Genomic DNA, 14,934 nt, shown 5'->3' with positions numbered 1-14,934 from the left:
ATAAATGCTCTGGGCCCCCGGTCTATTATCTAGCAGCACGGGAGAAAATGTACAGAAGGTGCTCAACGTCCTGTCTACATCACGACGTACCGAGTGCGCTGTACGTCACAGCCCAGGCCCGCCCGCGGCCCGCCCATCCAACTATACGTACAGTTCAACTGCTTTGTGGGTCATTCCTCCTTGCCGAGCTCGCAGTGTGAAATGCATGCGTTATTACATACGCACTACAGAAGCTACAGCTGTACTACAGCTAAGTAGAGGACACAATGCGTAATTTAATAGAAATAAGACATCATGATTGGTAGGTGAATTGTCGATTTTTTTTTCGGCGGCCGAAAAAATAGTAAATATCAAACAAGTCGATGCGGCAACTGAAAATCGATGCGGGCGGGGAGCGGGCTGGGACAAGAATTATGAATTTCTTGGTATTTTCAGCGCCATTTTGAAAATAGTAAATAGTAAAAAAATCGATGCGGCGGCCAAAATCGATGCGCGCGAGGACGAGAAACTGGTTTCTTTTTTTACTTGGCCTAATACGTGTGTATTACCCAGGGACCGAGCTAAGAAATTACGTGCCTGAAGAGTTCTACGTTTACTGTATTTCACAACCAGGATCTGTCCATGTTTAATATCGTACTCTTTCTGCTTTGACATCTGCTTTGGTTATACTCCTTGTTGCACATGCACACACACACACTCACACATGCACACACTCACGCACACAAGTTTGACAGACACAAAATTTTGTATGTCAGTGTACAAAACTAGATATAGAGACGGAATTCCCAAAATGTAATCATGAATGGATGAAAGAAAAGAGGTCAGTGAGCGTTGAGTCAAAACTACGCAAATGAAATATATTCTTTTCATGGCCGTGATGGTATTCAATATTAAAAGTGTAACCTTGTTTCCAGTGACAGTAAAGATGAAGATGCATGCTCTAAAATTTGGCAGGTTATATGCATGCTTTTCAGTAATAGAAGCACGTCCAAATCTGGTCTGTTTTGATGGCCACAAACTCAAATCAAATAATCAAGATTTTACATGTACTACGTTCTTTATTTTGCAATGTATCCAAGGTAGATACATCATGAGGAATGTACAGCTGTACTGTGACTGAAGCCCCAGTTTGAAAGCTGTCTGTAGTCTCTATTTACAGTTTGGATTTTTACACTCCAGTGATAATTTGTATAATTGTTGCTCTCACATGCTTTGTTGATTTTCATAATTGATCCATCTGCCGTAGCACTCCAAATTCTCTTGTAAAGTTCACTTGTTTGTACTTAGCCAATGCTTGGCTGTGCGCCGAGTAATCCGGTTATCCGGCCATCACTTTTCTGGATCTCTCTACTATCCAGACATGGACTGGCAAACGATTGTCTTTGCATTTCAGTGCAAAATTTCACCAGAAGTTATACATGTTAAACAATTATTCTCCTGCAGATCGAAGAAATAAACTTAAGGGACATGAATGTTTATCACTAGATGATGCAATGTTTACAAACCAAAATACTGTTGCTAGAAGGAACAAAGGCCAAGAGGACAGTGTGATTTCCTCTTAGTTCCATGACATTTTTACTTCATTTGAATTATGAAACATGAAAATATCATGTAGATCATTATAGTGGATAGTATAGTAACAGCTAGTGCCTTACACAACTTGCTTTTTAAAAGTGACATGCTTGAGCATACCATCTCACTTTCCAGCAATATTACTAAATCCTGCTGGGCGCTGGTCCCAATGTGGCCGTATGAACTCAGATTGTACTGTACTCCTTTGGACCTAAGTGTGGTTGCCCAGGTGTGCCCCTGAAACATGACTGTAGTCTGTTCATATACATGTACCTTCATGCACAGATCTGAACGACTGCTCGATCAAACATTGTGCAGTTGGGCCTGCAATGCAGCGGTCGGGTGATTCATAGCTAAGTGCACTGAAATCCCAGAACCTTTTCACAGAGAATAATTGGAGTTGAAGAATCAACATCCATTCATTCCGTGGGAGATGTTTGCATCAAAATCCACCCAGTCGTACTGTACATAGGCTCTCTCACTTTTACAATGTGCTTGAGAATCGCGAGCAATTAACTATTACAATGTGCTTTGGAATTGCGGGCAATTTACAATGTGAGTGAAGGTTTTCATAGTATATTACGTGCCTATTGTATAGTGATATACATGTATTATAGCATGCACTGTCTTTAACTTTGCACTTTGCACCTTGTTGAACCATGAAGCAGTCTTTGAAACTTTTCTTTTCATTGGGGGGGGGGGGGGAAGAGATGTTGCAATCTCTTCTGGCAGTCACAGGTACATGTATCACTTGGTTAGAAAACATTTAATTTCCGAGTGTGACTTCTAAGTGTGTTTCGTAAGTCAGCTGTTAATTATAACATCAGATTGTAGCTTACATGAATGTTATTCAGTACTTGCTACTATTTTTGTCACGATTAAAGTAAAAGGCAACTACTGATACTCAAGTTGACTCTGGAATAAATTCAATTTTATAGACCATTGGAGGATTGCAAAAAGCAATTATGAGACCAGAAAGTGACAGAATTTGAAGAGTTTCTCGTACTTTCCTTAAACTGTGATATTGATTCTATCCAGATAAATCAGACAAAGCATCCAAAGTTTCTTTTTCATAATAGTAAAAAAGAGTGAATTGTGTCTGTTCTGTAATTCTTTATTGAGAGTTGAAATCACATAATGCAGCTGAAAAATGACTTAAAATAAAGAAAAAGTTGTATTTAGTACATTATTGATCAAAATTTTGATATACAGTTGAACCTCTCTTATCCGGCCTCCCTTTATCCGGATCTCTCTATTATACGGACGCAATCTCGCCGTGATTTTTAAAAAAAATAATTACGGGAGGAAAGGGGATTTCCCAACTCCTTGAGAACTGCTACACAAACACACATGAATTACATATACTTGATACATTTCTTAATAATTATTTAGGTAAATCATCCCAAGAATTTATAAAAGAAAATGATTTCATTCTTGCCAACACGAACCTCTATTTTGGGGTCTCTTACTGAGTGTAGCAATGAAAAGGTTGCAGTATACACATTACTACATGTGGTACTACAATGGGCTACATCAGTACATGTGTATGTATAAGTATGTACATGTATAAAGCATTGAGTCTCCCGTATCCGGCTAAATCCCTTATCCGGATGAGCCCAGGTCCCGACTTGTCCGGATACGAGAGGTTCAACTGTACTATAATAATTACCTCCGCCAAGGGGGACGTTATGTTTTCGTTACCGTTGGTTTGTTCGTTAGTTAGTTCATTAGTTAGTTCGTTCGTTTGTCTGTGTGCAAAATAACTCAAAAAGTAGTGAACGGATTGGGATGAAACTTGCAGGAAAGGTTGAGAATGACACAAGTAACAAACAATTAACTTTTGGTAGTGATCCGAGAATTTTTTGGGAATTTATGAAGGATTTTTGATGTTTTGGCAGGTAGGGTCAATGAACTTGGGAGTTCAGGCTGCACATATTTGAGGTTTGCATGCGCGCACTAAAGTGCGTGCTCTAGTTTCTGCTGGGGCGAGGCGCGCCGTGCAGCTGAGGGCTTATGATGTAACAAAGGCTTCTATATTGGGAAATTGGGCGACTTTTAACACACTATAAACACTTTCAGCATGCTATAAGTTGTACGTATGGGTAGATATCACTGATATCTCTATGGAAGAACAAGATCAGCGATGGAAATGAGCTGCATGCTTGGCGGAGGTCTGTGCTCTCAGAGTGCTTCTCTAGTTCTTAAATGAACCAGTAGGATGACTGCATGATTGTGACCTCAGCTATATTGCATAATATTGCAATTGATATGACCCATACAACTCTGAATATGATGTCCAATCTAGGAGAAACTTCTACCATTTTGCTGCGTGTGATTTTTTTGCCCTCTAAGATGAAGTCAGCTCGGTCCAAGAGTGATCTAAAAGGGACGTACAATATTGTTGTTATTTGTTGACATGTAACGTTCTTTCATGTTCGATGGCTCATTGGCCTTTCAGACCAGTATTTAACCCATTGAACGATAGACCCGAATATACTCAAGCAGGTGTACACTGTATATGGAAAATGTGTGTAATGGCAAAATCAGCTCACCCTCAAGAGATTAACCTGTTGAGGACCGACTGATTTTGCTAATTACGTGCATTTCCCATGGACACTTGCCTGAGTATACTCAGGACTCGTCCTCAATATGTGTCCACATGCGTCCCTGCCATAAAGTCTACAATGTAATCACATCCAGATTAGGTGTGTATATAATTGGGTACCCATTTTTGTCGAGCCCACCAGAGGTGTGGGGAGACTAAGGGATCGCCTGCGGCGTCCGTCCATCGTCCATCCGTCCGTCCGTCCGTCGTCTGTCCGTAACGCTACAAAAACTTGAATAACTCTCTACTGAGGATTTCAATTTCAATCAAACTTGGAGGGAAGAGTGGTTATACAAAGTTACACATTTTACCAAACATGAAGGGCACCTCAAGGTCAAAGGTCACAGGCAGAGGTCAATGAACTTTGGGGCCCAATGTTAAGTTTTTAGGGCGCGTTTCGTTTATGGCTCGTAACTTTTGATGTATCTGTCTGTTTGTGACCAAACTTAGATGGTAGATGTCCCTTGGGAAGTTGAAGGTTACCACAAGGTCAAAGGTCACAGACAGGGGTCAACAAACTTTTAGGGACAATGTTAAGTTTTTATGGCGCGTTTTGATTATGGCTCATAACTTTTGATCCCTTTGTCCGTTTGTGACCAAACTTGGATGGTAGATGTCCCTTGGGAAGGTGAAGGTCATCACAAGGTCAAAGGTTACAGAAAGGGGTCAACAAACTTTTAGGGCCCAATGTTACTAAGTTTTTATGGCGCGTTTCGATTGTGGCTCATAACTTTTGATCCCTAAGTCCGTTTGTGACCAAACTTGGAAGGTAGATGTCCCTTGGGGAATTAAAGGTCATCACTAGGTCAAAGGTCATAGGCGGGTCAATGAACTTCTGGGAGTTCAATATGAATTTCTTGTACGCGAATGGGCGAGACACAATTTGGCACTTGCCTTGTTTAAAAAGTGAGCAAAATCTTGTGATGAAAAGTATTTGTAAAATCAATTCTAGCAGCTGAATGTTGATTGACAAATGACTTATTTGTTATTTTGAATCTTGATGATAGTGTAGACCAGGGTTGTTTACCATTGGGAGCAGTGATTTTAAAAACACACACACAAAAAAACACACATAAAAACCTATTCAAGTTGTCACATTTAATGCACGTTTGCAGGTCATCCCTCCATGTAAAATTTTGCAATTTACAAAGATAAGGAAATGTCACTATTTTACTCACTAAACCATAACTGTAGACGGTTTATTCTAGAAACAATCTTATCATAACAATTGAGCACATTTTGTGTAATTAACAATTTACTTAACATTGATAATACTGATTATCATTTTTACATTGATTATTTCTATCCTTAACTCACATTTTGGAACTATTATGAAGCACCATAGCTGGGTTTTATTTATCTGCAAATGGTAGATAATGCCTATAGTTTACACTACATGACATTTAAAGAATTTTAATATTTGAGATGGTATAATCACACTTTATTTATCAGAAAAGCACATCTACCCTCGTACTTTGATTTAGAGTAAATCTAGCAATACATTACTTTTGTCTGATTTCTATAATCTTAATTCATCGATGATTATTTTGCTTTATTGTCAATTTGAAAGTTTTATGGTTTAGGTCCTTCCTGAATGTTTGAGTGCATGGAAGACGAAATACAAAGGAAATCCTAGTTCTATTACAGCATTGAGACACAATTACCTTGAGTTCAAATTGTACACTACATTTTGTGTAAATGGTAAACACAACTCGTCCATGATTTATCCTGTAATGGGTTCACAGAGTCTACTATCATGTGGTAGCCTGTGTGCGAGTGTCAGAGGTGGATCAGCTTTTGGCTTATCCACTTTTCAGCTGTCTTGCATGACAGTTCGCTTTAGTTTTTGTCTTGTGCAGCTCTAACACTTTGCAACATTTAAAGGGATGGTACAGATTTGGTTTTAAATGGAGCTGCAGGTTTCCAACTTGTGTGTGTGTGTGTGTTTGTGAGATAAGAAGAAACCTCTTATGAAATGTGAAATAACATGCAATTCTTAGAGGAATTCACAAGTTTATTTGATGAAAATTGGTCTTGAAATGGCTGAGATATCCAAAAAAGCAATCCTGATAAATGCAACAGGCCACAACTTTTCTGAGGATCTCTATGTTTTACCTTGTTTTGGATATATCTCAGTAATTTCAAGACCAATTTTCCTCAAATAAACTTTGAATTCCTCTTAGAATTGTATGCTCTTTAACATTTTATAGAGTGGTTTCAAAGTATCTCACAAAAAGTTGAAAGATGAATTCTCATGTCAACCAATAATATGCATCCCTACAAGATTTTCTGTTGTGCAGTTCTAACATTATGCAACATTAAAAAAGGCAACAATCAAACACCCCATTCTACATTTTCAGTATATAATCAATTCATGAACAGTACCGCAGTGAAGAAAGACAGGGAACTGAACTCATAAAATTATGAGAAAAATTAGTAAGCATCAGAGTAAGCATAGCACTTCTGTACCTGATGAAGTACACATGTATGGTAATTTTGATGAAATGTTCAATGAAAAATATTTGCTGAGGAGTATTGGTTACATTTTGTTATTGTATGTAGTATTTACACAAACAGTAATGTACATGACACCTACCCTTGCTATTTAGATTGTTTAAATACTGTGTATATTGTTTTAGCATGAGATGAACAGACTTGCCCAACTAATTGTTCAAAATGTGTACATAATGAGGAAGTGCTGCCATCGATTTCTCTTAGAGGGTCAAAGAGTAGGGGAAGAGTCGTGGTGGTGTTTTATTGATAGTCAAGAGGGTTTTAGATACACAGTAGTAGGTCAAGTTCAGCATTCAGTTACATTCCTTGTTTCACAATTTTTCTGCATGCCAAAATAGTTCAAATTGATCAGGCCTTTGAAAGCATGGAAAACCCATGTGATATTCAGGTTGTGCGAGATGTTGAACAAGATCTTCTTTGCCAACCAAGTTCTCTGAAGAAGAAAAAAAAAGGTTTTTCATTCACCAATATTTCTATAATCCTGGCAGAAGATGAGCTCTACACCCCACCCCTGGTGCGCAAGCCAGCCATCGGCGAGCTGGAGAAGATTGCCTCCCAGTTTGGGCTGCACAGCGTGGACGAGAAGATTCTCGTGCAGTACCAGGAGGCCATGGGTGAAATTCTGAAGAAGATCAACAAGCTGGATCGACTGGCTGAGCCAACGTTGCCCGTCAAGTACCCCCGCACACCCGGCTTCCGCCCCCTCCTGGAGGATAATCCGTTCAATGCCTGGTAAGGAGGCGAGATGGCAGGGCTTTTTATCTTATGAGCTTGATGAATAACTAATTACAAGGAATTTTGATGGGGGAGAAAACAGAGCCCAAGTTTGAGCATGGAAAGTTATATTTGATTTTTTGATACCTCATCACACTTTATGATATTTTTGTGCAAGCTATTGGTGCTTGCTAAGGAAAAAAGGAGAGCAGTTTCTTTAGTTGACAAACTGTTGTGATTTTTGCTTCACAAAATCTTCTTACCTGATGATTTTATCTAAGTACCTAAATGTGAGTTTACATTTAATATGCTGATTATTGTATGTGGTTCTTGTGAACCACAAACACATCTTGTAGATCAATGAAGCTTGTCAGTTATACACTGTGTGTATTATGATTAAGCCTTTATGAATTAGTCATAGCCAATTAAGTACTTGTGCTCTACTTGGCTCTTGAATAGAAGAATGAAATACTATGTGTTATAGTTTGGAACAAATCTTTGAAAAATAAGGGGTTGGTTTTTGTTTTTTTTTATTCTGAGCACTTACCACTGATTCACAATAATAGTGTATTTTATCATGCAGTATGGTCAATATGTAATTAGAGTAATGTACTGCAAAGTAAATATCTCGTAGTTAGTTATATTACAAAGCAATAGTCACAGTATGCTCATTATTAACTTTGTACGCAAGTCATATGATACACACCAAGTCTGCAACTACCAGTACTTGATTGTCTGTAATTTCTAAACCCAAAACAGGGGTAAGCAAAGTGTTTTGTGGTTATTTTGTTGTTGAGTGAAATGAGTTTGACTGATGTGTATGTGCTGCTACACCTCTTTTGCCTCTTTTGATCATATCCAGGTTCTGGCGCTGTAACATCAAGGGCGCCCCCAGTGGCAGACTGTCTCGGAAGCGAGTGGCCATCAACGACAACATCGCAGTGGCCGGGGTACCCATGATGGCCGGCTCACATGCCCTGGAGGGATATGTACCTGACTTCGACGCCATCGTCGTGACTAGAATTCTCGATGAAGGTGGGATAACACTGTCCAGCCTAACCCAGTTCAAGTAGAAATGGGATGTTCTAACAACCAATATACTTTATGAGAATTTGTCTTGATACTATCATCCATTTCAGATGGGCACACGGGTATTCCAAATTTTGTCATATGTCAATGATGTTATTGAAGGATTTGGTACAAAGGTGTCTGGCTGCATTTTTAATGCATTTCTACTCACCTCTGTGCAAGCTTGTGATTAAGTTATTGCCTTTGAGTGTCATTTTTAGATATTGGGGGTTATGTATACTATCATACAGTAGCCATGTTTTGTTTGTTTGTTGTGGTTTTTGTAGCTTTGAAGTATTGTACAAACATTGCAGTGGTAGGGGTTATAGTTTCCTGTGCTACAGCTACTTCAAGATTCAAGCACGTATCCTTGACACAGAGCTGTAACATCTTGTTGATACAGAAAGAGGCTCTATGAATACTTCGAATTTTTCTCTCCATATCCTGGCAAAACAGTTAAAAAAAAGGCTTCCTTGATTTTGGAATAGTTTTGTATATTTAGACGCATGTATTACACAAGTATCCTCTTGATTGCTTTTTGGAACATCCCTCATTGGGATTTTGCTACATGGAGGGTGCAAGAATTACTTTAGTTTTGTTTTCTTTGCATTTGTTGATGGGTTGGAAGAGGGGGAGGGGGAGGGGGAGAGGGGAGGGGGAGAAGAATGAAAGTGCTTTACCTTTGGGTTCATTAGCACACTGACACAACAGAAGAAACTGTGGTGTGAAATGCATGGCATGTCTAACAGCTGGATATGGCACTGGGCCAAAGCTTGGAATTCCCTTTAAAGCCATGTCTAATTGGCAGGAGACCAAATAACTTGGCGCGGGATCTTGCCAGTCTGGCAGTTTTCCGAAGAGATCTTGGCCTACCATGGCATGCAGTTCCCAAAGTAGTCTTAACATCTCAGCATGAATAAAGGGCTCTATAGGGAGCCGATATAGGATGTTAAAAATTTGTGATTCTGGATCTTATATCCACTGCCTTTCATTGTGTAGCAATAAATAACATTCAACAATAACAGTATTTTCTACCCTTTTTTTCAAAGTACTGCTCTAATTTGAGTGACCCCAAATTATTAGGAAACATTTATCATCTATGGTGCAATGACAATAAAAATTTGGTGAGAGCTGCTCTGAAAATCTTACTTTGGCCATTTTATGACACTATGACTTTTTGTTGTGTCACAGCATAAGGCGAATTGAAACTTACTTTATTTTCTTTCTTTATGGGGGGGGGGGGGAGGGGGAACTGGGTTGTTGGAAAAATGCAACATACTATCGGACAACAAACTTACAAATGAAAACATTTCTTCCAAAGACTGCAGTAGTTTGAATTTACAGCTGGCGTTCATGCGGCCTTGTATTCAATAAGCAGTGTTTGACTTATTGTGTATTGTAGTTTCATGTTTCGGTATTGTCTTTGGTCAGAAAAATAAATGTGACAGGAAAACAAATGTACACATTGTACAAATGTATGGGTGTATGGAAACTGTGTATAGTGGCGTAAGTACATACGCGCTATTTCAGCTGCCAACACTGTCCTGATTGTGCCTTTCCCAGGTGGAACCATCCTTGGCAAGTCAATGTGTGAGAGCCTGTGCTTCTCTGGGGGCAGTTTCACGGGTGCAAAGGGACCAGTGTGCAATGCTTACAATGTGGCAAAGAGTGCAGGAGGATCCAGCTCAGGTGGAGCTGTCTTGGTAAGACATACTCAGGAATCTTTAAATAGAGGGTGTTGCTGGGCGAGGACTTTGATTTTTATTCGTTTGTTTGTTTGTTTGTTTTTGCTGTATGACAGATACACCGCTCAAAAACTTATATCGCAATTATTTTCACTTAAAAATTCTTGCCTACTCCACAAGAAGACAACTTTTGTACCCGTCTTTTGATGCTCTGTAAAGAGTGCATACGTGTGGTAATATACTGTAAAACGAGGAATGTTCGCATGCATTTTAATTTCGCAAATTTCGTGAGAGCCAAGATTCGCAAAATTACAATGCATGCGAAAGTTCTTGTCTACACTGTATGCATTGAATGTTAGAGGCCACCCGCGAAAATTTCATGCCGCGGAAAAAGCCATCGGCTGCAATTCGCGAAAATTTCATGCCCCGAAAATGTCATGTTTTACAGTAGCTAGTTTATGCATATTGTATGTGTCTGCATGCTGCTGATGCTTTACTAGATCAATACAGATGACTCAATAATTCAGAAATTATAAGCAGCATCAGTACAATTCACAAACAGACAAAAGCCTCAAACAGAATTGATATGCTCGATACGTTCTATAAAATGCCATTCATTATTTCTGGGTTGTCATGTCACAGAAATCATAGCCATCTTATAGATATTTCATTGGCATGCATTTTTTTCAAGCAAAAACAGATACTGTAAGCAAGCATCTTCCTTAGCCCATTCTTTGACCATTTGTGCTGATAATTAGTATTCAGAGGAGTTAGAAAAGGGCATTTCTGATATGATTACAGATAGCAGAATTTTCATGTTGAATGATGATCAAAGGTGGGAGGCATAATTTTGAAAAGGTGCAACTACGAATGATTGGAGGAATCTCTAATTCCCTATATTATTACTGTTATTATTATTGATATCATTATCATCATTATTATTATTATTATTATTATTGTTATTATCATTATTATTATTATCATTATTATTATTATCGTTATTATTATTATTGTCATTATTATTATTATCATTATCATTATTATTATTATTATTATTATTATTATTATTATTATTATTATTATTGTTGTAATTATCTTGATTATTAAAGAACAGTATCATTGTGTAGGGGCCTACTAGTACGTCCACACTATCAATTTTATTATTGGATCAATTGATTGGTTTAATTCCTCATGAGTTTTTGCTGTTGATAAGAATACTGTATGCATTGCTCTATGCTGGTGTAAATGTCTAAGTGAGGGGATGAAAATGTAGGAGAGCTGACTTGTGCATCCATCGTGTGCTGTGTATGTAGGTTGCGTGCAATGAGGTGGACATGGCCATAGGCGGTGACCAGCGAGGCTCCATCAGAGTTCCCGCCAGCTGGAACGGCATCGTTGGACTCAAGCCCAGCTATGGCCTGGTCCCCTACACGGGCGCCATGTCCATAGACCCGTCCCTGGACCACGTGGGACCCATGGCGCGCACTGTGCATGACTGTGCCCTTATTTTGGAGGTATGCACTTTGTCTGGACTTTGTGAGAAACTGTAGCAGTAGCATAGCTCTAGTACCTTCTCCTCAGCATGCTTATACATCAATTAATTTTGTCATGAACCTTTGTGATTGATTAATGTATAAAAATCTCACATAATTTATGTTCTTATCCCTCTAATCTCTGCATTCTGAAATCTAATCAGAAGCATGCAAGACAAACAAGATCTTATTCCTCACCCATCACAGAATTTTAAGTACATAATAATAGTTCTTATTTTTTCTAATTGTGATGCCAAGAGTAGTTCCACTGTGGAAGGATCAAAGCCTAGCTGCATTGTGCACAATAGAAAAAATTGAAAAAGTTACTGTTTAATAATTTCACATTAAGGCCTTACCAAGAGAAGACATTTTCAAACATAATTCAGATGGATTGATGGCCAAAATGTTTGTTTGTTTGTTTGATTGTTTGTTTGTTTGTTTGTTTGTTTGTTTGTTTGTTTGTTTGTTTCTTCTTTTTTTTGTCACTGGTCTCTCAAAACTATACTACTGCATGTACAGCAATGCCTGAGATTGCTATATTTGTGTGTGTGTTCTGTACTTTGGGCTTTTCTCTTGTTTTTGTTGTGCGGAGTATGAGTGGCATATGACAAGAATGGAAATTGGAGGGGATTTATAGTTTTGTTGTAAGAATAAATTTTTCTTACGCATTGTAACCCCTCCTATTTTCATGCTCTCAGTGCTTCAGTGACCTGATAGGTGGGTGGTATGTCTGTTGGGGTTATTTTTGGATTTGCCCAAAGAGAATATATAAGTTTGTGTACTCACCTGTAGACCGTGAAACTAGACCTTGGTGAGTCCCTTTTCAACCATAAACCTGGCCGTAGTGTCAGTGTTTTTATAGATTGTCGTGTCTAAATTGTCTAACATGCCTGAATCAACTGTGAAACTGGAATTGGAAACCTCTCGGAAGCTTGCCTTGAAAGCAGTCAGTGTTGGGTTAAAATGAAATATCGAAATTAGAAGTTGAGATGATAGCTTACAGAAATAGACATATCAATGTTTTCATGTTTTGGACTTGTTTTCATAGTTGTGAATTATAAGAAATTTCAAAGACTGCTGATGATATATAGTAAAGTTAATGATACATGTAGTACTAGGCAGGGTTCTCGCCAGGAATTTCTTCACGCTTGTCGGCATTTATGCGCGCTGTTCTGGGGGTGGGTACGGGAGGGGGGTTCCCCCTCCCGCGCGAAGCGCGGAAGCCTTCGCTAATGCTCAATACAACACAGATAAATCGCCGCTAAAATGCCACTAAATGCGACATTTTCACGGAGATGTAATGAACGTTGTGAGGGGCATATTCTCACAGAAACAATGCAGAAACTCCATACCTTTTGTTAGCGGTAGTTCCTAAATAATAAATGAAAGAGAAGTAGGTGCCGGTGGTGGAGGTTCCGAATTCTTTCAGGCCTTTCCTGTTTCACTGTTGCAATAATTAGCAGCCTCTGCATCGCAACAACGCGCGCCGTGTTGCTTTCTCGCCGTCTGCTCGACCACGTGGTAGGCCTATTGCATGCAGATGCGCGAGAAGCGATCGAGAACTTTCGGGACATCGTTGCACTTTCCTTTCTGGGTATACTGCGGTAGTTTGGCCGTGACATCAAAGAGATATCATACAAAAATGTAATGATGGTCATTATTCCGAAGGTTTGTTTAATCATAAAATGAAACGATTCATTACTGAGTACTTCGAAGGTTTGTAATCGAAAACAACAACAACACCAAAGGTCGGTACTACAGATGAATGTTCAAAATAAAACTGATTTCGTTCGAAGATTAACAAGCATTTTTTCTTTATTATTTTCCGATCAACGAACCTTCAGAAAGGAATCTATCATCTATCATCGTTATTCAGAATAACAAACCTTCTGAATAAGAAAACACCCTTTTGGAGCCGTTGTTGTATTCCGAAATTATACTGGCAGAACATTCGAAATAACAAAACTGATTTCGTTTGGATATAAACGAATATTTTCTCCTTTATAATTTTTCTATTAACGATCATTCAGAATTAAGAATGTAGAGTATTATTTTGCCATTATTCTTTCGGAGTAACGAACCCTGAGGGTAAGAAAACTGTAACCGTTTTCATTTCTTCTTTATCGTTTTCCGATTAACGATCGTTCAGAATTAAGAATCTAAAGTATTATATCATTATTCTTTCGCAGTAACGAACCTTCAGAGTAAAAGAAAACTGTAACCGTTTTGGGGCCGTCGTTTTATTCTGAAATTTCACTGACGGAAACGTTCGAAATAACAAAACTGATTTCGCTGTGAAATGAACGGACATTTTTTTAAAATCATTTTTGGATTAACGAACCTTCAGAATAAGGAATATAGCATTATTTTTTCATTAATCTGTCGGAGTAACGAACCCTAAGAGTAAGAAAAGTGCAACTGTTTTGGGGGCAGTTTTATTCCAAATTTCACTGGCAAAACGTTCGAAATGACGCACTGATTTCGTTTTGAAATTTACGGACATTTTTCTTTATTCAATTTTCGGTTAACGAACCTTCAGAATAAAGAATCTATTGTTATTTCATCATTACTACTTCTGTCGGAATAACAGACCCTTATAGAGTACGAAAACACGCTGTTTTGTGCCGTCGTTTTATTCCGAAATTTCACTGACAGAAACGTTCGAAATAACAAAACTGATTTCGTTGTGAAATGAACGGACATTTTTTCTTAATCATTTTTTGGATTAACGAACCTTCAGAATAGGGAATCTAGCATTATTTTATCATTAATCTGTCGGAGTAACGAACCCTCAGAGTAAGAAAACTGCAACTGTTTTGGGGCAGTCGTTTTGTTCCAAAATTTCACTGGCAAAACGTTTGAAATGACGCACTGATTTCGTTTTGAAATTTACGGACATTTTTCTTTATTCAATTTTCGGTTAACGAACCTTCAGAATAAAGAATCTACAATTTATTATTTCATCATTACTACTTCTGTCGGAATAACAGACCCTTAGAGTACGAAAACACGCTGTTTTGTACCGTCGTTTTATTCCGAAATTTCACTGGCAGAACGTTCGAAATAACAAAACTGATTTCGTCGTGAAATGAACGGACATTTTTTCTTAATCATTTTTGGATTAACGAACCTTCAGAATAAAGAATCTAGCATCATTTTATCATTAATCTGTCGGAGTAACGAAAAAAAAAAATGAATCTTGGTGGCGATAACTGATGCTGGTGTAGAGAAAAACAAAGACAGC

At 38.4% G+C, this 14,934-nt stretch overlaps 1 protein-coding gene across 1 annotated transcript in view; it reads left to right on the top strand.

Moving 5' to 3' along the window:
• Nucleotides 1–14,934, top strand: part of LOC139740573 (amidase-like) — a 45,144-nt gene that overhangs the window by 13,675 nt on the left and 16,535 nt on the right. Inside the window, exons 3-6 of the mRNA XM_071651160.1 lie at nt 7,183–7,423; nt 8,268–8,440; nt 10,037–10,176; nt 11,472–11,672. Of these exons, the coding sequence (XP_071507261.1) occupies nt 7,183–7,423; nt 8,268–8,440; nt 10,037–10,176; nt 11,472–11,672 (755 nt within the window). The remainder of the gene's footprint in view (nt 1–7,182; nt 7,424–8,267; nt 8,441–10,036; nt 10,177–11,471; nt 11,673–14,934) is intronic.

Source organism: Diadema antillarum, unplaced genomic scaffold, assembly GCF_040938485.1.
Source record: "Diadema antillarum isolate AM-2024a unplaced genomic scaffold, OU_Dant_1.0 seq00000861_RagTag, whole genome shotgun sequence".
Lineage (NCBI taxonomy): Eukaryota > Metazoa > Echinodermata > Echinoidea > Diadematoida > Diadematidae > Diadema > Diadema antillarum.
Note: the sequence above shows the minus strand (reverse complement) of the source record. Positions and strands in the feature narration are given on the sequence as shown.